Source organism: Bos grunniens, chromosome 4, assembly GCF_055505025.1.
Source record: "Bos grunniens cultivar Pamir isolate PY7600 chromosome 4, Bosgru_T2T1.0, whole genome shotgun sequence".
In the NCBI taxonomy this organism is placed as follows: Eukaryota; Metazoa; Chordata; class Mammalia; order Artiodactyla; family Bovidae; genus Bos; species Bos grunniens.
In genome coordinates this window covers 79,739,417-79,767,031 of record NC_141168.1, presented here as the reverse complement: position 1 = coordinate 79,767,031, position 27,615 = coordinate 79,739,417, and the positions used below count along the sequence as shown (strand labels likewise).

Sequence of the window (27,615 nt, the reverse complement as noted above, 5' to 3'; positions counted from 1 at the left end):
CCACTCTGGTGGGGCATGCTGATGATAATGGGTGTGGGGAGGAGGGGATAAGGAAAACATCTGTACCTTCTGTTCAATTTTGCTGCAAACCCTGAAACTTCTCTAAAAATAAAGTATATGTTTAAAAAATGAAGTGTCTGTGTTTCCTTGGATGTAGGAATAAAGTGAAATGAGTGATAACAATGCCTTCCTTGATGAAACTGAAATGGTGCTATTCTGCACACAAACTACAGTATGAATCACAGACCTGCTGGAAGGTGGGGTGGTGGTGATAGCCTGTTTTATCTTGGAAAATATTATTTGGTGTGTTTCCCTGGGAGCTAACTCTGAAACAGACTATTGTAAAAAAAGCTCATTAGGGAGTGCTCCCAAGATCAACACTGGTGAGGGAAGTGAAAATAGCAGAATTAGGCAGAGAGAGAAGTTGGACTGCAGTAAATTAATAATAAGGCCTCAGATAACCCTAAAGGGATCCCGGGAAAGAACAAGGTCCTTTGGATTTGTGCTGATTTGAGGCACCAGTCATTGAATTCAGATCAGTTGTCTTGGAGCATGTGGACTTACCTGTTGTTGTTATTCAGTCGCTCAGTTGTGTCCAACTCTTTGTGACCTCATGGACTGAAGCACACCGGGCTTCCCTGTCCATCACCATCTCTAGGAGCTTGGTCAAACTCATGTCCATTGAGTCGGTGATGCCATCCAACCATTTCATGCTCTGTTGTCCTCTTCTCCTCTTACCCATCAGGGTCTTTTCCAATGAGTCAGCTCTTTGAATCAGGTGGCCAAAATATTGGAGCTTCAGCTTTTTCAGCATCAATCTTTCCAATGAATATTCAGGACTGATTTCCTTTAGGATTAACTGGTTTGATGTCCTAGCAGTCCAAGAGGCTCTCAAGAGTCTTCTCCAATACTGCAGTTCAAAAACATCAATTCTTCAGCACTCAGCCTTCTTTATGGTCCTACTCTCATATCCATATACGATGACTACTGGAAAAGCCATAGCTTTGACTATATGAACCTTTGTCAGCAAAGTGATGCCTCTGCTTTTTAATACACTGTCGAGGTTTGTCATAACTTTACATCCAAGGAGCAAGTGTTTTTTAATTTCATGACTGCAGTCACCATCTGCAGTGATTTTTAGAGCCCAAGAAAATAAAGTCTGTCACTGTTTGCATTGTTTCCCCATCTATTTGTCATGAAGTGATGAGACCAGATGCCATGATCTTAGTTTTTTGAATGGTAAGTTTTAAGCCAGCTTTTTCACTCGCCTCTTTCACTTTCACCAAGAGACTCTTTAGTTCCTTTTCGCTTTCTGCCATCAGGGTGGTGTCACCTGCATATCTGAGATTATCAATATTTCTCCCTGCAATCCTGATTCCAGCGCGTGCTTCATCCAGCCCAGTGTTTCTCATGATGTACTCTGCATATAAGTTAAATAACCAGGGTGACAATACACTGCCTTGATGTACTCCTTTCCCAATTTGGAACCAGTCTGTTGTTCCATTCCGGTTCTAACTGTTGCTTCTTGACCTGAATATAGGTTTCGCAGGAGGCAGGTAATGTGGTGTGGTACTCCCATCTCTTGAAGACTCTCCACAGTTTGTTGTGAGCCACACAGTCAAAGGCTTTTGTGTAGTCAATATAGCAGAAGTAGATGTTTTTCTGGAATCCTCTTGCTTTTTCTATGATCCAGTGGATGTTGGCAATTTGATCTCTGATTCCTCTGCCTTTTCTAAATCCAGTTTGAACATCTGAAAGTTCTCGGTTCGTATACTGTTAAAGCCTAGCTTGGAGAATTTCAAGCATTACTTTGCTAGTGTGTAAAATGAATGCAATTGTGCGGTATCTTGAACATTGTTTGGCATTGCCTTTCTTACCTGAGGTAGGTATTTTCAGCTGAGGGAAATTTTTGGAGAACTGAGAGCACTCAGTTATCAGGCAGCAATGTTCTAGTAAGTGGGAATCAGTCTGAAGGAGGGTGTAGGCGGCACCCACAGAGAATCCACAGGAGTATCTGTTACAGCCCTAGCAAACATGACCATTAGGCTGCCCACAGGATAAAAAATTATGCTAGAGATATTATCATTACTGGTTACTTAGGTGAATGCTATCCCAACACCACTTTTTGGCTCAGGACCTAGAAAAATATAATTTTTTAACTGTCATATGCAAGGCACTGTTGTAATATTCTCTCATGTGTTCTTAGTTCATTCACTTGTGACAACAGATTTTAATGTCTTCATTTTTAGATAAGAAGATTTAAGCTCATTGAGTTGCTCAACTCTCTGTTTCCCTGCACTGCTTACTAAGATAGCTTTCACAACTTGCTCTTCAGAGGATAGAATAGGCCTGAATTACGATATTTTCTTTACTGGGTGGTTTTGAAGGAAATGTGACATTCGAAAAATGGGAAGTGCTGGGCAGCCTCTGAGCTTTAAAGGAAGAATGTACCAAAAGACAGAAGAAGAGAAAACTCTGAGGGGAGGTAGGATGGTGCAAATAATGTTTTCACTCACTTCAAACTAAGGCAACTCTCTTTAAAAGGACTGGCCTCAGATCAAATAAAAATAAGTTAATGATTATTCAGTAATGTCAGCTGCCCATTCTAGGTTAATACTATGGTGAGTTTAAAAAGCCTTTTCTATACTCTGTCATGGAGAAAGCAATGTCACCCCACTCCAGTACTCTTGCCTGGAAAATCCCATGGACAGAGGAGCCTGGTAGGCTGCAGTCCATGGGGTTGCTAAGAGTCGGACACGACTGAGTGACTTCACTTTGACTTTTCACTTTCATTCATTGGAGGAGGAAATGGCAACCTACTCCAGTGTTCTTGCCTGGAGAATCCCATGGACAGAGGAGCCTGGTGGGCTGCCGTCTATGGGGTCGCACAGAGTCGGACACGACTGAAGCGACTTAGCAGCAGCAGCATACTCTGTCAATTATCCATTGCTGCCCTTAATGGGAAATGTTTGGATCTGCATTATTTTTAAAGCTAAGAAAAAGGAAGGACAGCATGATTCTCACTTATTTTCACCTGACCCAAACTGTTTGAGTCAGCACATAGCAATATAAGTCCAATACCCTAACAACTAGATCTACACGCACCTTTAAGAAATTTTCTAATTTACACAGACCATATTTTGTGTTTTAAAATGAGTACAACTTTGATATCCTGGACATGTATGGGATTCATGATAACATTTCGCATAGAAAAATCTTTAGTGCACAGAGAGATAGAGCAAAGAGTTTGTTGTGAGGAAGGCTGAAAAGTCCTGGGAGACTTTACCTTGAACAACAAAGCACTTATGGCAAGGTGGTAAGAGCTGAGACTAACTGGTTACAATGGACCCGCACAGCAGAGAGTAAAAACGTCAAGTCCCCCAAATCAGGGGAGATTTTCAAAGTGGGTTTAGGAGAATATATTTAACCATATTGTGGAAACTAGGAGAGGCAAGAGCACAGACTAGGAAAACTTTTCATGCTCATGCTCAATCAGTAAGTCATGTCCAAGAATTTTATGACCCCATGGACTTTTAGCCCACCAGGCTCCTCTGTCCATGGGATTTCCCAAGCAAAAATATAAAAGTGGGTAGCCATTTCCTCAGAGAAGGTAATGCCACCCTACTCCAGTACTCTTGCCTAGAAAATCCCATGGACAGAGCGCCTGGTAGGCTGTGGTCCATGGGGTCGCTAAGAGTCAGACATGACTGAGCGACTTCACTTTCACTTTTCACTTTCATGCATTGGAGAAGGAAATGGCAACCCACTCCAGTGTTCTTGCCTGGAGAATCCCAGGAACGGGGGAGCCTGGTGGGCTGCCATCTATCGGGTCGCACAGAGTCGGACACAACTGAAGCGACTTAGCAGCAGCAGCAGCAGCAGCAGCAGCAGCAGCAGCAGCAGCAGCAGCCATTTCCTTCCTCAGAGGATCTTCGTGACCCAGGGACTGAACCCATGTCTCCTGCATTGGCAGGCAGATTCTTTACCAGTGAGCCACTGGAGAAGCCTATTACTACAGTCTAAATAAGATTTCATCATGATCTGAACTCAGGAATGGACAACTGTATGTTCAAAAACCTCACAAGATGGTGTCATATCAGGCCTAGATTTCTTTTCCATATTTCTAAAATATCCTCCATTTTCAAAATAAAGTCTCTTTCTTGAGTACTAATCATGAATTTTCAAATGCCTATTATATGTTCTCTAAAGGAAACCTGATTTTGGAGCAAATTAGACAAATAAAATATTAGTCTTCTTATTTTCTACTGAAAATATGTTGTCCTTTTTTGTAAATATGTTGTTCTTATTTTCTATGTCAAATCCTGTTTATACATTCTATCATAATCTCAATTCATAATTTAAAATGCTTTAGTCTCCCATCACACTAAAACTGCACAGCAAAATCACTGGTATCATTATTCTTATTTTACAGATGGACTAACTGAGGCTCAGGAAGATTGGGTATATGATTAAATTCACAAAAAGAGTGAAGGCAGGATTTTGAGCCTGACTCTGACTCCAAAAAAGGTGTTCGTTTCACTGCATCAAATTTTCATTTTTTGTTCCTCTTTTCATCAAGCACCTATTACTTTTTTCTAGGTCCTAGTTCTTGTGTTTGTACATTATTTTAAAAATTACTTTTCTACATTTAATACCCTAATTCTCATCCTTATTTTCTAATATTTTAAGTACTATAATAGACTGATTTGATAATTTATTTCTATTTCCTTTTCTTCCAAGCCAGCTGACATCATCCTACTGGGTTTCTATTCTTAAGACGTCACCTCTACTTGGCTACTCCCTTACTCAAAAATATTTGTTGGCCCCCTCCTATCTATATAGTAAGCTGTCTACCTTGAAATACAACGCCCTTCACAATCTTGTTTCAATCTATTTTTCTAAATATATCTCCCATTGTTCCTAAATACACACAATCCTTGAGCCAAACTGATCTGTTGGTGTTAACTCACCACACTGTATCTTAAACTTTTCTGTGTCTACAGAGATTCCTGCTTTTGGCTCTCAGGATATGCAGTTTCCTTCATCTGGAAAAGCCATAAAGCTAGTTTGTATTGAATTTCTCTGATCCTCCAGGAACGATGCTAGGAGTTTTACAGGTAGTATTTCTAAACTTAAAAAAACAAAAACAAATTGAGAACAAACAAACAAAAAAAAGAGAAACAACCCAAATGAAAAATAGGCCAAAGATAAAAAAAAAAAAACTCCAAAGAAGAAATATAGATGGCCAATAGGCATATGAAAAATGCTCAACATTGCTAATAATTAGAGAAAGGCAACTAAAAATCTCCATGAGGTACCACCTCACACCAGTCAGAATGGCCATCATCAAAGAATCTGCAAGTAGCAAATGCTAGAGAGGGTGTGGAGAAAGGGGAACCCTCCTACAACTGTTGGTGGAAAGGTAAGTTGATGCAGCCATTGTGGGCGACAGTGTTCCTCATAAAACTGTGGGAGGTTCCTCATAAAACTAAAAGACGAATTACCATATGATCCAGCAATCCCACTCCAGGGCATATCTCCAGACAAAACTACAATTCAAAAGATGAATGCACCTGCAACCCTATGTTCACAGCAGCACCATTCACAATAGCCCAAACCTGAAAACGACTTAAATGTCCATCAACAGATGAATGGATAAACAAGTGGTACATACGTACAATGGAATACTAGTGCAAGTTGCTCAGTCATGTCTGACTCTTTGTGATCCCATGGACTGTGACCTGCCAGGCCCCTCTGTCCATGGAATTCACCAGGCAATAATACTGGAGTGGGTTGCCATGCCCTCCTCCAGGAGATCTTCTCAACCCAGGGATAGAACCCAGGTCTCCCACATTGCAGGCAGATTCTTTACTGTCTGAGCCACTAGGGAAGCCCAAGAATACTGGAGTGGATAGCATATCTCTTCTCCAGGGTATCTTCCTGACCCAGGAATTGAACCAGGGTATCCTACATTGCAGGTGGCTTCTTTACCAGCTGAGCTACCAGGGGAGTCCAATTGAATACTACTCAGTCATAAAAAAGAATGAAATAATGCCACTTACAGCAATGTGAATGCAACTACAGATGATCATACTAAGTTATGTCAGAAAGAGAAAGACAAATACCATGTGGAATCTAAAATATGGCACAAATAAACCTACCTATGAAACAGTCTCACGAACACAGAGAACAGACTGGTGGTTTCCAAGGAGGAGGGAGTCAGAAGAGGGATGTGAGTAGGAGGTTGGGGGTAGCAGATTTAAGCTTTTATATAGGAAATGAATTAACGAGGCCCCACTGTATTCAATATCCTATGATAAATCATAATAGAAAGAATATTAAAGAATGTATATATATGTATAACTGAATCTTTTACAGAAGAAATTAATACAACATTGTAAATCAACTATACTTCAATTAAAAATATTAAAACTGAAAAAAGAAAGTTGTAAATCTCTTAGTCCTTTAATATTAAGAAGTTTGTACAAGATGACACAACTACCAAGAGAATGGCATGACTGTCTACAAATTACATGTACTTTCATTTTTCTACACTGTGTTCTGATGTCTTTTATTTAAAATCTTATCTATAACTGAATGGACAACTAAAATCATAACTTTTTCATATCACATTTCTTATATATAAAAGCATGTAAAAGCCATAGTTCTCTCCTCTGAGCTCCTTAAATCCTGTGTGTGGGTGTGTGTGCACACACGCAATTCTTTTGAAATTAACCATAAACCTTGTGTCCCATAGTGCTTTTTTTGTATACTTGTAGTATTGCCCTAACTATATTTTACATTCTTCAAGAGTATCATTTTCCAGTTCAGAACTTTGCTAGAAATTTAAGTAGGGTTGAATAGGCAGAGAAATCATTTAACAACTTGGCAGGGAAAGGATAATTCAGGGAAGATGCGAAACGGTTCTTTAGCTAGCACAATGAAAAGTGAGAAGAATGCACCGTCACTGAAATGAATTCATTTCTCTTCCTGTTCCCCTCAAGCAGTCAGTCATGTCCCTCTAACCCATTTGTATGTAGAAACCAGAAACGGCGACAAACAAGAGTGACAATAAAGGAACAGGGGTTAATGTTGGGAAAGTAATGGCTCTGTGACTGTTTTCAGCTTTTACGTGCTTTGGGTGGTACGGGGGAAGGAGGAAATAGCCAGATTAAGATTCATGTTGCGTGAGTCACAGAAAGGGGGCCAAAGTTGATACACACAGTGAAGTTCTACCATGGCTCGGTGAGGACTGAATCTGGAAGCAGCATTTACGCAAGGGTTTGTGTGGGTTGAGATGAACGGATTCTGAAGAAGGAGGTGACCCAGGAAATTTTAGTCTTCATAAGTAGACCAAATGTGTAATGTCAAAAAGCCACTTGTGGTAATTTAAATAAAAGTGATTAAAATTTAAAGTGTAGTTCCTCGGTTGTATTAAGACTAGCCATATTTTAAGTGCTCACTGGCCATATGCAGCTAGGAGAGGCTGAATAGGGCTGTGCAGATTCAGAGCATTTCCATTCACTACGGAAGGGTTCTGACTAAAATACCGAAAACACACAGTATTCTTCCAGCTTTGTCTCCAAAGCCTATAGAGTGTCAGTTAGCATGTGTAGTAAGCTGGATATATAATTTAAATTAATTGCAATAAATTCAATTAGTATTTTAAATGTGGCCAGAGTAAAATTTTCTATTTTTCAGAGAATATTACTTTCAAGTTAGGATGGAGTTGAAAGTACTCAATATAGTGACATTTGAATTGGGCATTAACAAGTTTTCTAAGTTGAAAAGGACACTGTGGCAACAAGAATAGCCCAAGGTTAGAGATGAAAGACATGAAATCTCACAAAATGTGTGGGAAATAGTAAATCATTTTGATTGCGATTTAGAATAAATATAGGAGAGAAATGTAAAATTTAGGAAAAATATAAAATTTAGAAATTGAGATCAACTAATGTAGGCTTAAAAGTTTGTCTTAAACAATGGATCTTACGAGTTGCCATTTGCTCCTTGGGAAGATAAATCTTCAGCCCCATGATGCCAGATTGAATAAATGTGCAATTAAAGAAAAGAGGAAGTGAGCTTCTTTAAGAGATTGCCCTAATAATCAGGAAGAGAGAGGAAATTATGTGCTTGGATAAGGGAGTTGGCAAAGGAAGCCTAAAGAGAGGAAAGGATTTGAAAACACTTTTGCATGCTATTAAATATATAAATACAGGGAGAAAGGAAGAATCAGAAAAGGCTCAGATTTCAAGTGAGGGATAAATACAATTATGCTGTTGCTCAAAGATAGTTGAGGGTTCATGAGGAGCTATCTTGAGTTCAGTTTCAAACACTGTCACTTTGAAGTGCTGTGGGACTTGCCACAGGCTTCCCGGGTGGCTCAGTGGTAAAGAATCCATCTGCCAGTGTAGGAGATGCAGGTTCGATCCCTGGGTAATCCCCTGGAGAAGGAAATGGCAACCCACTTCAGTACTCTTGCCTGGGAAATCCCACTACAGAGGAGCCTGGTAGGGCTACAGTCCACAGGGTTGCAAAGAGTTTGACACAACTTAGCTACTGAGCAACAAGACTCGCCACAAATTGAAGAGGATGGGGTGGTTCAGGCGGATGTAAACATTTGGGTTTACAGGGTTCATCTCCTGATCACTGAACCCTAAAAAGAAAACTAGATTGCCTGGAATAGAAGCAGGGAATTTAAAAGACAGAAACATAAAACAATCTGGCTTAAAAAAAGAGTAACAGAGAAAGAATTTAGTGAAGACAAGGTGTGAAGTCAGAAAAGGATAATAGTCACAGTGTGAAAGCCACAGTGAGAGAGGCTTCGGAGGAATGAGTGGTTAGCAATTTCCAAATTTGCAAAGAATTTAAGGACAACTCCTAAAAGCTTTCTGGTAATCTGGAGCACATGAATGGCTACTGAGACCTCTTTAATAGAGGTGGAGGGTGGCATTGCATGACTGATATAAGGGGTTATTTAGATAAGAGCTGTTAAGTAGGTCACTTCTATTTTATTCTTTTTTTCTCATATCTCCAACACATGTTCCACTCTTGATTGCTATTTCTCTGAGAAATAGAAACAACCAGAAGATACATTTAAACTCTATCACCATCACACCTAACCTCAATCTGCTTCTATATTTACTTGCTTTTCCTTCTCTCTCGTTCCTGTGAATGAACTGTCTGTTTAATAGAAAGCAACCATCCACTTATGCACTACATCCCATTTCTCTCTACCTACTCAAGGATATCATTTCAACAGTACTGTCCCTTTTCTATTATGCACTATCAAATTTTACCATTGTTCTCCACTGTAGCCTTCTCATCAGTACATACAAAAGCATTCTCTTTTGATCAGCTTCCCCTACCAATTACGATGCTAGTCCTCTCCTCTCCTTTATAAAAAGACACCAAACAGATTATATGGCATTAAAAGATTTCCTAAAAACACTGCTTATTTATACTAAACAAAATGTTGAAGGCAATCCTTTCACTCACTGTTAAATATATATTAAACAATATAGTTTAGTATATATTTTTGAGCAGCAGGAGGACATCAGAGCAGAAACTGAGCTTCTGGTGAAAAGATTTTCAAAAAGTCAGTAGAATATTATTTCAAAGTCTTTTATTTATAGTTGAACTACATCAATACAAGCTATTAATTGTATGATATTATACCAAATAAATGGAGAAGGAAATGGCAACCCACTCCAATATTCTTGCCTGGAAAATCCCATGGTTGGAGGAGCCTGATGGGTTACAGTCCATGGGGTCATAAAGAATTGGACACGACTAAGTGACTTACTTTTACCTTCATGCCAAATAAAAGTTGCTTTTAGGGGGAAAAAAAGGAAAGTAATGTCCAGCACAGTTTCTAATTTCTCTTCCCAACCACACATTCCCCCCACCCCCGCCACTCTTAACACTGCTTTGAAATCAATATTATCAAGATCAATATTTCTAAATCTTGTACCACCTCCAGATTCAGCCAACAGGGGACTCTTCCCTGGACCCCATGACTTGGAAATTCTTGCTCTGGCCCTTCATATTCTGAGCTTCTCCCCAGTGGAGCAAGGAGTTGAGGAGGCCAAGGGGAAATGCCCACTTGGCGTCTATGCTCTTCATCCAGCCCATACTCCAGGGAACCAGCACTGTGTAACTTCCTTTTAGTATCACTTAAACCCACTTCAGGATCTTCACGGGCCTCTTCTGTGAGTCTGATGACTCAAGAGTAGATCACACCACTGAATTTACTTATCCCTAGGTCAGAGAGATTGCCAAAAGTCAGCTGTTTGTCAGATGTTGCAAGAGTTCTCACACAGCAGAGCACTGAGTGGATAGTGGGAAGAGTAGGGGGCTAGGATTCTTACACTCCCACATTTCCATATTTAAAAGAAAGCAAATTGTGCTAAATTTGGACACATCTTTTTGTATCACTACAAAGTTACTTTTTTTTTTAATGTAAGAGGGAAGAATTTTTCTTGTAAGTTTGTAAGCTTGATTTATAACATAAATATTTAGATGTGTAGCATGTATGCTTTGAATGATACTCTGGCCATGGAAGTGTTAGCTGTAGGTCTGACTGGATTCAGTGATTAATTCTCAGTACATTTTTTTTTACTTGACCAGTCAGTAGCATGTGACAAAGTAAATCATTCCATTCTCTTAAGACCCTTTCTTTTCTTGGCTTCTAGGAAGACAGTGTATTCTCCAGATTCTCCTCTTTCCATGTTAGCAGCAACTTCTCAGATTTCTTTAAATGAGCTTAGACAGTCCCTGAACCTCTTTTCTCTCTTTCCATATCCCCCTCATTATTTCATCTACTTTTATAACTTTAAATGTCATTATCTGCTGATGACTCTCAAATTATATTCTAGCCTGTGTTACATGTGGAATCTGGAAAAAAAAAAAAAGATACAAATGAACTTATTTACAAAACAGAAAAACATTCACAGATAGAAAACAAACTTATGGTTAACAAAGGGGATAGCAGTGGAGGGTCAGGGAAGGAGATAAATTAGGAGTTTGGGACTAACATAAACACACTGCTGTATGTAAAATAAGAAAACAGAAAAGACCTATTGTATACCACAGGAAACGAAGCCCAGTATCTTCTAATAGCCTATAATGGGAAAGAATCTGAACAAGAGTATCTATGTATGTATAACTGAATCACATTGCTATACACTTGAAACTAATACATTATGTATTAACTATGCTGCTGCTAAGTCACTTCAGTCGTGTCCGACTCTGTGTGACCCCATAGACAGCAGCCCACCAGGCTCTGCTGTCCCTGGGATTCTCCAGGCAAGAACACCAGAGTGGATTGCCATTTCCTTCTCCAATGCATGAACGTGAAAAGTGAAAGTGAAGTTGCTCAGTCGTGTCAGACTCTGAGCGACCCCATGGACTGCAGCCTACTGGGCTCCTCCGTCCATGGGATTTTCCAGGCAAGAGTACTGGAGTGGGGTGCCACTGCCTTCTCCGATATATTAACTATACATCAATTTAAATAAAAGACAGAAACAACATTCTAGCCAGAATTCTGACATTGAAACTCATATTGATAGCCTGCTTGAACACTTGATTTGGCTAATAATTTTTCAAGTATATGATATTCAATTGAGCTCCTGATCTTTCTCCCCTAACTCTCCTTACTCCACAGTATTTCTCATCTCAGCATGTAGAAACTCCGTTCCTACAACTACTCAATTTCTTTCTTTCTCTTAAGTACTGCATCTCAATCCCTGCCAGTTCTAACCGTAAGATGTATCCAAAAATCTGTCCATGTGTTACCATAGCAACAATCCAGCCTAAATCATGTTGCCTTTCACCTGGATTATTGCAAAATTTTCCTCATTTCTTGAAAATGTTATCCAGAATTCTCAGTTAACATGTTGGTTCCATCAATTTATTTCACTGCTTAAATCCCTGTATTGTTGTCCAGTCTCTCACAGGGCTGAGTCCGGAGCTGATTCAGGAGTTCCTCATTCAGCTGAAGGAGCACCCCCATGCTCACCCATTCTGCCCTCTACTACTCCTTTCCCTGCACTCACTCGACTCCAGCCACGCTGGTTCCCTGTGATTCTTCAATCACACTAGGCAAGTGCCTGCCTCAAAACCTTCACAATTACTATTCCCTTTGCTCAGATTTATCTTTCTCTAGATGTCTGTGTTTTTCTTTCCTCATTTCTTTGATGTCTTTGCCCAAATGTTACTGAAGTGAACATTCTGCTGTACCATTAAGATCTCCTTTCATGCCTGATTCACTCATTCTTTCAGCTCTTGGCTGTGTTGGCAGATGAGTGCCTCTGCAGGGCAGGGTCCTGGACCAAAAGGACCTGCCTTGTCCAAGGTTGTAACTCCCCCCTGAAGGCAGCCCTCATGCAATGACTGGGCAACTTGGGAGTATAAAGGTTAATCTCCCTTCTCAAGACAACTTTGAAGAATCAGTCCAGTTACAGACCTCCAAAGGATCATCTGTGACCCCTATTACAACAGCATTGTGGTTCACCCTTGCCTATGGCCAAGTTCTGCCTCCCTCCTTCCATCTAGATTTATCTGCCAAAGGTGTTCCTCGCTCCTTTTTAAGCAGATCTGCCTCAGATTCTGTTTCCAGGGAAACAATCTGAGAGAGTTGATATCAAGAGTGGTCCCAAGAAGCAGACTCTAAATGGGATATTGGGACTAGATTACCAATCCCCAACCTTCAACCTTCAGCCAGCTAAGCAAATAGGGCCCAATTATTGCTGTTAGTTTTATGACCCATTGCATTCGGCTTGCAAAAGCAGGTACGTTTTTAAAATTTTCACTGGTAGTAATCTGAAATTGGATATCAGTGAAATATAATATACATGTAAGAAAAATCTCAGTATTCAGAAGAGTTAAATTTAGCAAGGAAAAATTATAAGGACTACAGCAATATGGCTGTTGCTGGGAGTTATCAATTCACTGAAGAAAAGACAATGGAAGGCCAAGGGTGATTAATTACAAATTTAATGCAAAGCACAAAATTCAAAGGATAGCCTATATAGATGAAGGTGAAGAAAGTGATGATCAGGCAGAGGACTTAATTATAAGGTACAAGAGTTCAACAGAAGATTGAATATTCAACCATGACAAGACTATTACACCAAAGTCAAGGTCTTCATGGAAAGAAATGGGACCTAGAGAATTAAAATAGTAATGCCTGGGTTGATGCATCAAAAAATCTTGAATCCTTAGACTCTACTTGGGTCCTCTGGGCTGGCAAAAGTGTTACATTCTTCCTTTTTAAAAAGTAGCACCCCCTCTTGCATGAAGACAATGCAGAATCCTTTGTCTTGTAAGATAGCTTTCAGTCTAATGCGAATCTATACCTACTGCTTCAGGAAACACAGTAACTATAGTCGACTTATGACATAACCTGACCAAGGAAGTTCTGGACCTGTAAGCAGAAGAAAGAGCCCACATAACAAAAGAGCTCCAGAAGCTAACCAACATGTACTTGCAGGAGCTATAAGTGTGTGTGTGTACACACACAAATATATTTAGATTTTAAGGGTGCTAGATCAAAGGAAAGTGGAACATAAAACTGGATAAAGGAGAGGTATCATACAGAAGCCCTCTCCTACGATACAGGATGCCAATACCCTAGGAGACAGTATTAATATGTTTCACAGGATGGCTCTTGGAAGCCTGGATAAAGTTCTGTCCCATGGCAAATGGTAGAGGAAGGCAACAAAAGGCTCAGAGAATTTTGCAACCTATATGGAAAAAATAATCAGACTTTAGGAAATGATCAAATAGATTTCCATGTATTGAAATAGTAAGGAATGCACTAGTGGAGGGAACGATTTCAGCATTATTGAGACAGTTCTTTATAGGCAGGGGTTGATGACAGAAAATACAATTGTAGACCTGGGCTTCCTCAAAGCAATGGAAATTATAAGACCCCCAAATAAAGAGACCAGGTGCGAGCATTTAATTATGAAAGTCAACACAGCTGTAATATTATAAAGAGAGTAAAGGTCAGAGTAGCAGCTGGGGGAGCCAGATATGTATAGACCTATGGAAATAATTAATAGATTAGACCATCCTTAAAACCAAAGTAAATGAACAGGCCTTCTGAGTACTGCTGAATTTAAACAACCCAAAGAGTCAAGGATAATCATTAGAAGGATAATGTCATGATCCCTTATCCTATTTCTAGAACTGAGCTATTTCTCAGAGCCTGATTCTAATTACTTAGAGATCCTCATGAAGGAGAAGTCTGCAACATCATGACAAGTATGTAGAATGAAGAGTCACTAAGCAGATTCTAGTTGCTTGGGCTTTTCTCTAGTTGTGGAGAGCAGGGGCTACTTTTTAGTTGTAGTGTGCAGGAGTCTCATTGAGGGAGCTTTTCTCATTGCGGAGCATGGGCTGTAGGGAGCACAGGCTCAGTAGTTGTGGCTCCTTGTGGGTTGTGGCGCACAGGCTCCAAGTTGTGGCATACAGTCTCAGTTGCTTTGCATCACGTGGAACCAGCGATAGAATGCATGTCCTCTGTATTGCTAGGTGGATCCCTATCCACTATACCACCAGCAAAGTCCTTTTTTTTTTTTTAACACTTGTCACCATCTATAATTCTGTATACTCAAAATATTTAGTGTGTTTATTGTCTGTGTGAATCCCTCTACACCCTCAGACAGTAGAATTTAAGCTCTGTGAGAAAGGCATCTAATTTGATTTACTGCTGAATCGCTCATGCCTGGTACACACGTAACAATTGTTAAATATATCAATTGCTGAATAAATGAATTCCTGCAATTCTAGAGGTAATATTTCACATTTGCAATCACTTGGGAAAAGGAGAATCATGCATGTTCATGATGGAACAGGACCCTTCAAACACTGTATATCTACTGATCACTCACTATTCTCTAGTGTTTTCAATAAACAAGGTTTTTTTTCTATGTACTCTGTTGAGAGCCTGCAAACAGAAGAGAAGAACTGGAGGGCATGGTCACTGCAAAATATCCCCACCTAGTTAAAGAGGATGGACCAATTGATTGGCTGCAGATTCCTCTTAGGAATTTCAAAAGTAATGAAGCATCTAACAGGAGGTAGTAGATGTGAATCATAACGGAGAATGTACAGATGAGGTTCACTCTTAAAGGATGAGAACTATGAGGAAAAGTTAGCTATGGAAGAGCAAGAAAATCCTAGTGAGGCAAAAAAGCCTGAGTGAAAGCTAAGTTGGGATACTAGCATAAAATTTTGTGAAAGTTGAACAAAATCTGTACTTTAATAATCCTATAGATACATTTGTTTTTTTAAAGACAGACATTGGGACAGGAAGAGGCCCCTTAGGAAATAATTATCTCCTTTGTCATTTAGGCTTGTAATATTTTTGTTTCCAATAATCATCACATATAATTATATCCTAATCCATAGAAAAGTAAAAGATAGAAATTAGAAAAATAAAGATAGACATTAACTTCAATGTTTGCATTACCTCCAAAGACATAAGAGCTGCTTAATGCTGGTAGTGTAAACTTATTGCACCATCTGAATGTGCTAACTTGAAACAGCAACTTTTGCCCTACTCCCTCAAGATGGAAAGACTGCTCTCAAGGAGTCCCCAAAGACATGAACTCTCAAAAGGCAATACCATGCACAGGGCTCCCAGAAGTACACATTTGAGTACCATTAGTAAAGAAGGGATAGTTTGTCTCAAATTTCATGGGAATATACAAAGATAAAGGTCATTGCTAAGGGAGCTAAGACTCAAAACACTCAGGGATCCAAAGCCTAAAGTCAACACCTCCTATAAGATATGGAAACAAATTAAAGAATAATACAGACGGCAGCTGTTTTGACAATTTCCAGAAGGGGCTGAGCCACTGAAGCCACTTATGGAAGTCAGCCATGGGTCACAGTGTCAGGGGATATCCAGCTTGATGACTCTACATGTGCTGCATGCTAAGCTGCTTCAGTCGTATCTGACACTTTATCACCCCATGAACTGTAGCCCACCAGGCTCCTCTGTCCATGGGATTCTCCAGGCAAGAATACTGGAATGGGTTGCCATTTCCCCTTCCAGGGGATCGTCCCAACCCAGGGTTTGAACACCTATCTTTTATGTCCCCTGCATTGGCAGGAAAGTTCTTTACCTCTAGCACCACCTGTAAAAACCCAACTATATAAGACTCAGTAATACTGGCAAAAGAGACCTCTCCAGAAATGTAGGTTGGAATCTCAATATTAAAAGCAAATGGGAAATAATCCCAGGATATCTCAAGCTACATGTTAAACATAAATTTAAAACAGCAATGTAAATCTAATATGCCAGTCTGAAGATTCAACAGAGAACTTGACCAAAAAGCAAGAAGAAAAATCACCACATCACTCAAGCTTGTGGTCTGTCAATGACTTTTAAAGCTGAGGACTCATTCTCTGTATTTTACACCTCCTCAGTTTTCTTTATTGCACAGCCTGTTCCCACAGAAGATATTCCTGATCAGGTTGATACTGTGATTTTTTTTAAAAGGCAACAATGTCCTTAGAAGTTATTTTGCAATGATTATTTGAAAAGACCACGATTCTCCAATACAATGTCTCTTTCTTTCTCTCTGTGTGTGGGTTGTGCACACAATGTATGTATATCTGTGTGTGTGTATATGTATATGTACAGCAATCTACCTTTTTTAGTTGGTCACTATGTAAAACTCTAATATGATAGGATACTTTGGCCACCTGATGCTAAGAGCTGACTCATTTGCAAAGACCCTGGTGCTGGCATGCTGCAGTTCATGGGGTCGCAAAGAGTCAGACACGACTGAGCGACTGAACTGAACTGAACTGGACAGCTTTATGTTTCTTCTTTTAAAGAAGAAACAAAATTTATGGCCACATAGTTCCTTAAACAAAAACATCTAATTTAGTTACCTTTTCCTGTTGTCATCTTTTATCAATTTTCCCTCACTACAGAGCAAAGCTCTGTAGAAAGGGAGTATGCTGTGTTATTTTTAAGGCTGATTAAACAAAAAAAAAAAATGTACTTATGGGGCTAACAGTTGTAATCTAGAAATGAACACTATTTTAGACTAAAACTGGGCTTCACAGGTGGCACTAGTGGTAAAGAACCCGCCTGCCAATGCAGATAGACGTAAGAGACATGGGTTCCATCCTGGGGTTGGGATGATCCCCTGGAGGAGGGCATGGTGACCCACTCCAGTGTTCTTGCCTGGAGAATCCCAGGGACAGAGGAGCCTGACAGGCTGCAGTCCATAGTGTTGCACAGAGTCGGACATGGCTGACACGACATAGTACACATACACAGACTAAAATTGGTCTTTTTGTTGATTTTTTGAGTCACTTTAAAATTTCAAGGATGTTGAGACAGATCCATCATGACACTGAACCTTGGAAATATTCAACCATGTTGTCACCTCAACAGAGCACACACAAAAAAGGTCCCAGGTCTCTATCAATGCACTAACAAAAAATAATTTTTGAATATTTCTAATAGTTAGCACTATGTCAAATAAAATGGAGGATACCTAAGCTAATAAAATACTGTATTCACTCTAACAAAATTTACTATTTTATTTCCATAATTTTCTTAGGTCCAGAAAAGCATAGTGAGTGATAAGTGAAGCAACATGGATTAATAGCTATATTAACAACCACAGCTCATTAGTGAAGCTGAGTTTCAGGCACCCAAGGGAGAGGAATGAGAAGCCTTTCTCTTCTCTCTGGCTATCCCCAGCTTCCCTCCCCTAAATATAGATATACCTTGAATTTAATGTCAAGATTATTTTAGCGACTAATGAAAAAATCACATAACAATCTCATAAAGTTGAAGTTGCTGCTGAGTCACGCAGCAAAGTAGAATTTTGTAATTGTATACAGTGCAGAAAATATACAATTACTTCCCGGAAGAGCTTTTCATCAGTAGCCCACTTAGAAGTCTTAGTAAATTGCATACCCTTTCAAAGCCATGGAATGTCCCCAACAAAAAAAATAGGGAGTATATTTACTTGAATGCTGTTATAGGAAGTACCTTATCTATTCATAATTGCTATGGAACACATAAGAGTCTTCTATATTCAAGGTACTCTATATTCAATTTTGTAAAATTGAATATAAAACAAAATGTAAAAACAAAAAGGAAAAGATTTTAATGTTTGTGTTCTTTTGCATTGCTGTTAGTGTGGATGGACTCTGTGTTCATGAGTGAGTATAAATAAACCAGCTGGTGCAAATCTTGTTCCTTTGGGGCAGGCCCTTTGCATTTTAAAAGCAACATCACATGCTTTGCATACCTACCTTTCCACATCTTTATACTATCATAACATGGCTTGGGCAGATGAAATCCAGAAAGTTTTGACTATGCTTATGTATTGACAGTCTAATATTCTATGTGAAAAAGTAAACACAGCAGGACTATGTATTGAATTTGGCAGCCTATTTCCTTGTTCCATGAATATGCAAAAATACACCTGTTCAGAGTTTGTCCACGATCCCACAAGAACAGCACTAACATGCTGATGGACTGACTGTATTCTAATATTTCCCTGTTAGGCACGTCCACAAATCCCAAAATGTGTACTGAGAGATTTGCCTGCTGCCACAGGTAGCCAACTCTGCTTAAAAGGAAAACATCACTTGACTATCTAAGTGCTTTATGCTTCATATAAACAAACAAGCGAAAAAATTGTATAACAAAATCTCTGTCCCCAAACTTGCAGATTATCGAGAAGGACATGATGGCTGTTGGGGTAGTTGAAAGGCATGAAACATATTTAGGTATATTTACTATTCTTACCTTGCAGGAAAAACCAAATGACCTACTGTTACAAAGAATATTGCTTTTTATTCCCTCAGTACCAAATCAATAAAAGTCCTTCCAGCACAACAGCTGTTCCTTAATGGCCCCAAAGAGTTAATGCCCTGCCTGAATCAAACACATTCCAGTGTCTCCACCAAGCAGACCCTCAATTAATGGTGATGGATTAACTTTCTCACAAGCAGTAAAAGCTCAATTTATAGAAATTGATCCTATGAGACAAAAATAAATAATTTAAGAGCACTCTGTGTTGAATTCTATGTTTGGCAGCATAGCAATGTGTATAGATTTAAGAACTATGTATATATTTTTTTTAATGAAAAGGTTTTCTAGTTAGATGACAGATACTAAGAGTGTCTCAATCATTTTGAGTCATAATCTAATCATAGCAGAACTATAAATCTGGGTGATTCAATATAAATATTCTGATAGTGATATCACAGTGATTATGAAGAATCTGAAGACTCACGTACCTAAAGATAAGACACACGTTTGTTCGTTAATAATTATAACTTTAAATCTTGCAATAAAGATTGCCTATTAGTGATAAACACTATTTGAATTGCCCATTTCAGATCTTTAGTGTACAGATTTTCATAACTTTCTACATTATTGTATGCTATTCTTTAAGGAAGATGAACAGGTTTGAAGGAGTGCCAGAAGTAACCACTTAATTTGAAAGTATAATGAATTTTCTCTTTAGCTGCCATAGAACTGTGTGGTTTTACCCTTTGTCAGGTGACAGCATCTCTTTAGTCAAAGCAGAGTCTTCAAAAATGAGGGAATGGGCTGTTGGGTACTTCAGCAGAGCATTGCTCTTACATCCTATGTCCAAACCAGAGCACCAGCTGCACTCTACATTCCAAAAAGTTTGAGCAAATAAACTGACAAGCATCTAACACTACAAGATGGGAATTGGAATTAGTTCAGAGAGCAAGGAGTCAGCCAAAAGATCAAAAGAATTGGAGAAAAAGCTTCAGGAAGATGCTGAGCGAGATGCAAGAACTGTAAAGTTGCTGTTGTTAGGTAATATCCTTTTTTCCTTTTGCCTTTAAAACCCTGCTATTTTTTCAACTGTGATGTATTTACTTTTCTCAAACTTTAATTTCAAGGGTATTACCATATGGGAGATTTATTACGAAAATGTGTTTCAAAATTGATTGTATGTGTACTCTGTAAATATTTACTTTTTTGCTTAGGATTTTATTGCATGTCTTTTATTAACCAGAGAGACAAATATTTACTAGATGACTCAATTTCTCTATGTCAGTAATCTTTTATTATTAAAAAAACTCATGGACATTTATTATTTTATTGTAATCGTCATTTTCTGCATATCAACTTTTTAATATGGAAGAAATCCTTTAATTACATGTTACAAAGATTTATGTCATTTTGTTTGGAAATATTTTGTTTGGTATCAACACTAATATGTTATTTAATTACTTATACTGTTAAAACCAATTAGTCAAGTTATTTAGAGAGTAATGATAAAGTACTTTAAAAGATACTAATATTATTCAGGCTTCTGAATACTGTCTATATAATTGAAAAATACTCCATTTAAATCCTTTTAGGATATTTAAATATTCATTGAGGTCAGGAATTACATCTCTTCTATTTTTTATTCCCTCAAAATTCAGCACACTATTTAACCACAGCTATGAATTTAATAAATGTTCAATGAACTGAAAGAATGAATATAATTCATACATCATGCATTTTTCTAAACATGTCACAGTGCCTAGAAGATAAATATGATTTTGAAACAAAATAAAGACCTATGAAAAGAATATAAAACAAGAACTTCAATTTAATCGTAGTTATATGTTCCTCCTGCTCTTCATTATACACAAAAGCAGTCCATTTTATTTCAGAATTGTGACTCTTTCACACAACAAAATATTCTCATTCGTGTCTATGTGTGCTTTTACCATGTCTGATTTGCTCCCAGTGGCAGGAGTATCTCAGAAGCCAGCTAGAAGATTCCCACCACTTGCTCTTCCAAGGAAGGAAATGTTTTCTCTCTTTATGCCCAATTCCTGAGGTCTCACACCCACAGCACTTACAAGTAACTACCAAGAGAGGTTGGTAAGTTAGAAAGATGTAGGGGTCAGCTCTTATGAAACCACCAAATGCAACTTCCCTAATGCTCCAGAGTTTTCTGAGACTTTGATCAAGAGGGAAAGTAATAAGTGGACACAGAGAAAACAAATAAAAGATGAGAGGGAACACCAAACATTCCAGCAAGTACGTTCTGTGTCCCTGTTGTACTAAGAACCATGGCACAGGACTAGTAACACAATACACAGAGAATCCCTGTGTTTGAATAAAATTTCAAAAGAATAGATATTTTCAATATACAAATTATTTTTAGATTAAAGTGACTGGCTACATAAAGAGGAAAGGGTAACGTCATAAAAGATATACAAAGAACTTTAGTGGTACTACTACAGCTTTTAATATCCTAAGACAATCACAATTGCATAAACTCATCTCCAGTGTTATCATACATTTGGATTCATTTGGTTCCAACAATATGTCACTGAACTTCTCTATCACATCTTATTTACACAGATGAATAAAATTCTCTGTAGCTTTCCCTGTTCAGTGATATTTCAAACCCTTGACTCAGTTTCCCCCTCTGGACTCTATATAAGTTCTATTTGGTAGTTTAGTCACTAAGCTGTGTCCGACTCTTGTGACCCCATGGACTATAGCCCACCAAGTTCCTCTGTCCATCGGATTTTCCAGGCAATAATACTGGAGTGGAATCTTGCGGAAACAGGGATTGAACCTGGGTCTCCTGCACTGCAGGCAGATTCTTTACTCACTGAGCTAACAAGAAAGTCATATGAGTTTTATATCTAATGATGAAGTTGTCAAAGTTCAAAACAATAAAATCTTATAATAACTCTGCTTCAATTCTCATGTTTTGAACTGAAATTATCTAACCTATTATCTTTATATTCAATTTGGCCTCATTAATATATAAAAGCATTCAGTAGAACCAAAGTAAACCTTCCCACCCTCAAATCTCCTCACTAATGAGATCTAATTTCTCCCATCATTGAAACAATGATTCTCATTCATCAGTCTTGTCTGAACAACTGTTTTTAAGCAATGAGTGTATGTCCTGTGGGACCAACCAGGAGAGCCTTGGTAGAAATCAGAACTTGAGTCTGGCTCTACTTTTATAAAAACAGAAATCTTAAATTTATAGAAATCTGAAAAAAAATTTTTTTCAACAGAATTCATTATTTATGTTGATCCTCTTGTTATTCAGTGAATTTTTTAAACACAGCACAACTTTCCAAGTTAACATGTGCTGTGGAGTAGATGTACTATTCGGTATCACTGGACATAAGATTTCACTGAATTTGAAGAGCTATCTATATCACAGTGCACTTTACAACTAAAGGATCACCTTGAAGACAGACTCCCTTTTATTCTACCTTTCAGACATTCAGTAAAATTATACAAGAGATGCCAAATCTGCTTCTATAACAAAAAGCAGCCTTCTATAAACACTGGAGATGACATACATTTCTGGCTTATTTGATAAAACTGCTATCAAGACAATAATGCCATGGAATGTATTGTTTTTTTAATTAGCCTGTAAAGGTGCCCCAGAAAGAGTGCATTTTAGTAAGAAAAAACAAATGCTAATGTATAAGCTGTTCTTTTTTGTAGATTTCCTATGTTACTTTATTTTTTAATTTTATTTAAATTAGAAAAAAAGAATCTTAATTTATAGATGTTTGATTACACTTCAATTCCATTCAAAAGAAATACCTGTCTTTTCATTGTGAGATCATTGTGGTTGATGTTTCTGTTTTTCCTATATCTCCTTTCTTTATATTTATTATTTCAAATTTTAGTTCAAATTTACTTATTTAACACATTACTTCTTTTTTTTACTTGTACAAATTTTCATCACATGAGCTGGATAGATTCAGAGCTCTAAAGTATAGGGGAAAAAATAGCTTTATTTTTTCATCATATCTGAAACCTTGCCTCATTCATTCTATAATGTTCAGTTATGATATTGTAATGAGCTTTTAGCCAGTGATTTCCAGCACTGTCATGGACTACTCAATACTGGCGCTCTACTCTTTTAATTCTAAACCATTTATTCTTTATTTTTCTATGTGCTATCTTGTAAACATCACAGTATCATTTTTAATGTATATGTGTATATACATTAATTTTATGTAATTATCGAGTAATGCAATGTACATACACATATGTATATCCTTTTATGTATATCAAGAGGAAAGAGGACATAAGACTCATGCTATGTCAAAGTTCTTACTTGTATTCTGTTTAAATAGGTCTTTTTATTTTTAAAAGCATTTCTATATATGAGTGGGAAAGGATGCAGAAAACTGGAGGTGTTCCTCAGTCACTGGCTAGAGTATAAATTCATCAAGTGTAGAAGCTCTATTTTATGTTTCTAATACACCAGTATAGTCAATGCTTGTCTGTGGATGTGATCACTTACACAGGTCCCCTGGAATAATTATGTTACAATTAAAACTTGCAAAGCATAATTAGAAAAAAAAAAACTTCTTTCGGATAACCAGTGATATGAATCTTGTGAACAACATGTAGAAGCAATTCCTGAGTAATGTTTCCAATTTTTTTAAATTAAAATCATTCTTTGTTATATTAATATATTTTGTTTAAAATATTTTACAATATTTTATTTTTATAAAGATATCAATCTTTTGGGTGTACAATATTTTTACTATTTGTACAAATATTGTACAAATATTTAAAATTGTTTTTCAGTAAAGTGGAAAGAAACAGTCTACTTGGAGAGTTTCAAATTGTCTCCAAAGCAACTATTTGCACCATAGCAATCTGAAGCCTTCAGAGGAAAAGTCAAATATTTACAGTTATATTTTTTATAACTAATGGCATTTGGCAGCATCAAATAGCTCTCTACAGTGTCCCTTTTCTCTAACCGGCAAAAAGCACTTAGACAAACATTTTGCACTGATTTGTTTGTTTTAGATTAATATATATCTAATAATCAGGACACATTAACAGACTCATAAGTCCCTCACATGAAATATATAAACCATTCATTAAGGCATTCCATATTTAGCCAACTTATGGTATTTGTTAATGAGATTAAATATCCTGTCTTGCTGAAAATAACTCTCATTAACTGTAATATAACAGAACATCTCATGTTATATCACAGAGCATTTTTATATTCATTTTCTATATTCAAACCTTAATTATTGATTTAAGAGCAATGCTGTACTTTTAAAAATATTCAGATAAGCAACATGAGTTAACACAATTTATTTACCCCTCCATTAATTAAAAAGGAAAAAGGGTAGTGAAACATTTGATGGTGTAAAGTCTCTGTGATAAATTTTACATAAATTTTACATAAACACAATTTATTTACCCCTCCATTAATTAAAAAGGAAAGAGGGTAGTGAAACATATGATGGTATAAAGTCTCTGTGACAAATTTTACATAAAATATACTTCCAGTTAAGATTTACACTCAAATTCAGAATCCATCTCCTTATTTAACTTTCCTACAAATATATCAATGTAGAATTTGCCTCTAATGAAGTGGGATTCAAGCTGAAATTGAAGGTAATACTCATCAAGATATAAAAATATTGATTTTGTGTATTAGACTCCGATCCTAATAAACTAGAGTCAGTTCAGTGGCTTAGTCATGTCTGACTGTTTGAGACCCCATGGACTACAGCACACCAGGCTTCCCCGTGCATTACTGACTTGTGGAGCTCACTCAAACTCATGTCTATCGAGTCAGAGATGCCATCCAACCATCTCATCCTCTGTTGTCCTGTTCTCCTCCTGACTTCAATCTTTCCCAGCATCAGGGTCTTTTCCAATAAGTCATTTTTCACATCAGGTGGCCAAAGTATTGGAGTTTCAGCTTCAGCATCAGTCCTTCCAGTGAATATTTAGGACTGATTTCCTTTAGGATGGACTGGTTAGATCTCCTGGCAATCCAAGGGACTCTCAAGAGTCTTCTCCAACACCACAGTTCAAAAAAACCCAATTCTTTGGCACTCAGATTTTTTTGTAGTCCAACTCTCACATCCATACATGACTACTGGAAAAACCACAGCCTGACTAGACAGACCTTTGTTTGCAAAGTAACGTCTCTACTTTTTAGTATACTATCTAGGTTGGTCATAGCTTTTCTTCCAAGGAGCAAGCATCTTTTAATTTCATGGCTGCAGTCACCATCTGCAGTGATTTTGGAGCTCTAGAAAAGAAAGTCTATCACTGTGTCCATTATTGCCCCCTCTGTGTGCCATGAAGTGATGGGACCAGATGCCATGATCTTATTTTTTTGAATGTTGAGTTCTAAGCCAGAGTTTTCACTCTCTTCTTTCACTTTCATTAAGAGGCTCTTTAGTTCTTCTTTGCTTTCTGCCATAAGAGTGGTGTCATCTTGCATATCTGATGTTATTGATATTTTTCCCAGAAATCTTGATTCCAGCTTGTGCTTCATCCAGCCTGGCATTTCGCATGACATACTCTGCACATAAGCTAATTAAACAGGATGACAATATACAGTCTTGACCTACTCTTTTCCCAACTTGGAACCAGTCTGTTGTTCCATGTCCAATTCTAATTGTTGCTTCTTGACTTGCATACAGATTTCTCAGGAGGCAGGTCAGGTGCTCTGTTATTCCCATCTCTTTAAGACTTGTCCACCGTTTGATGTGACCCACTCAGTCAAAGTCTTTGGCATAGACAATAGAGCAAAAGTAGATGTTTTTCTGGAACTCTCTTGCTTTCTCAATGATCTTGGCAATTTGATCTCTGGTTCCTCTACCTTTTCTAAATCCAGCTTAAACATCTGGAATATTTCACAGTTCACATACTGTAGAAGCCTGGCATGGGGAATTTTGAGCCTTGCTTTGCTAAGTGTGTGAGATGAGTGCAATTGTTCAGTAGTTTGAACATTCTTTGACACTGCCTTTCTTTGGGATTGGAATGAAAACTGACCTTTTGCAGTCCTGTGGCCACTGCTGAGTTTCCCAAATTTGCAGGCATATTGAGTGCAGCACTTTCACAGCATCATCTTTTAGGATCTGAAATATCTCAACTGGAATTCCATCACCTCCACTAGCTTTGCTCGTAGTGATGCTTCTTAAGGCTCACTTGATTTCGCATTCTGGAATGTCAGGCTCTAGGTGACTGATCACACCATCATGGTTATCTGGGTCATGAAGATCTTTTTTGTATAGTTCTTCTGTGTGTTCTTGCCACCACTTCTTAATATCTTCTGCTTCTGTTAGGTCCCTACCATTTCTGTCCTTTATTGTGCCCATCTTTGCATAAAATGTTCCCTTGGTATAGAGATTTTCTTGAGGAGATCTCTAGTCTTTCCTATTCTATTGTTTTCCTCTATTTCTTTGCACCAATCACTGAAGAAGGCTTTCTTATCTCTCCTTGCTATTCTTTGGAACTCTCCATTCAAATGGGTGTATCTTTCCTTTTCTCCTTTGTCTTTAGCTTCTCTTCTTTTCACAGCTATTTGAAAGGGCTCCTCAGACAACTATTTTGCCTTTTTTGCATTTCTTTTTCTTGGGAATGGTCCTGATCACTGCCTCCTGTACAATGTCACAAGCCTTTGTCAGTAGTTCTTTATGCACTGTTCTTTATGTCAGTAGATCTTTGTGCCTATCAGATCTAATCTCTTAAATATATTTGTCATTTCCTCAGTATAATCATAGGGGTTTGATTTAGGTCAAACCTGAATGATCTAGTGGTTTTCCCTAATTTCTTCAAGTTAAGCCTGAATTTGGCAATAAGGAGTTCATGATCTGAGCCACAGTCAGCTCCTGGTCTTGTGTTTGCTGACTGTATAGAGTTTCTCCATCTTTGGCTGCAAAGAATATAATCTATGAGCCATTCCGTGTAGTACCACCCAAGACGGATGGGTCATGGTGGAGAGTTCTGACAAAATGTATTCCACTGAAGAAGGAAATGGCAAACCACTTCAGGATGCTTGCCTTAAAAACCCCATGAACAGTATAAAAAGGCAAAATTATACAACACTGAAAGATGAACTCCCCAGGTTAGTAGGTGCCCAGTATGCTACTAGAGAACAGTGGAGAAATAATTCCAGAAAGAATGAAGAGATGGAGCCAAAGCAAAAACAACACCCAGTTGTGGATGTGACTGTTGATGGAAGTAAAGTCTGATGATGTAAAGAGTTATGTTGCATAGGAACCTGGAATGTTAGGTCCATGAATCAAGGCAAATTGGAAGTGGTCAAACAGGAGATGGCAAGAGTGAACATCGACATTTTAGGAATCAGCAAACTAAAATGGACTGGAATGGGTGAATTTAACACAGATGACCATTATATCTACTACTGTGGGCAAGAATCCCTTAGAAGAAATGGAGTAGCCCTCACAGTCAACACAAAGTCCAAAGTTCAGTACTTGGATGCAATCTCAAAAACAACAGAATGATCTCTGTTCGTTTCCAAGGCAAACCATTCAATATCACAGTAATCCAAGTCTTTGCCCCAACCAGTAATGCTGAAGAAGCTGGTTGAATGGTTTTATGAAGCCCCACAAGACTTTCTAGAACTAACACTCCAAAGAGATGTCCTTATCATTTTAGAGGACTGGAATGCAAAAGTAGGAAGTCAAGAGATACCTGGAGTAACAGGCTAATTTGGCCTTGGAAATGAAGGCCAAAATGAAGCAGGCAAAGGCTAACAGTTTTGCCAAAAGAACACACTGGTCATAGCAAACACACTCTTCCAACAACCAAAG

General features: G+C 38.0%; 2 protein-coding genes across 3 annotated transcripts in view; one reads left to right on the top strand and one right to left on the bottom strand.

Annotated features, from left to right (window-relative positions):
- The window catches only part of LOC147374431 (platelet glycoprotein 4), a 381,790-nt gene that overhangs the window by 172,001 nt on the left and 182,174 nt on the right, over positions 1 to 27,615 (bottom strand). The window lies entirely within an intron of this gene.
- The window catches only part of GNAT3 (G protein subunit alpha transducin 3), a 57,312-nt gene continuing 49,276 nt past the window's right edge, over positions 19,580 to 27,615 (top strand). Inside the window, exon 1 of one of the 2 annotated variants that reach the window (XM_086398558.1) lies at positions 19,580 to 19,840. In XM_086398558.1, the coding sequence (XP_086254684.1) occupies positions 19,723 to 19,840 (118 nt within the window). In that variant the 5' untranslated portion in view covers positions 19,580 to 19,722. The remainder of the gene's footprint in view (positions 19,841 to 27,615) is intronic. The other variant, XM_086398559.1, reaches the window with a different exon arrangement.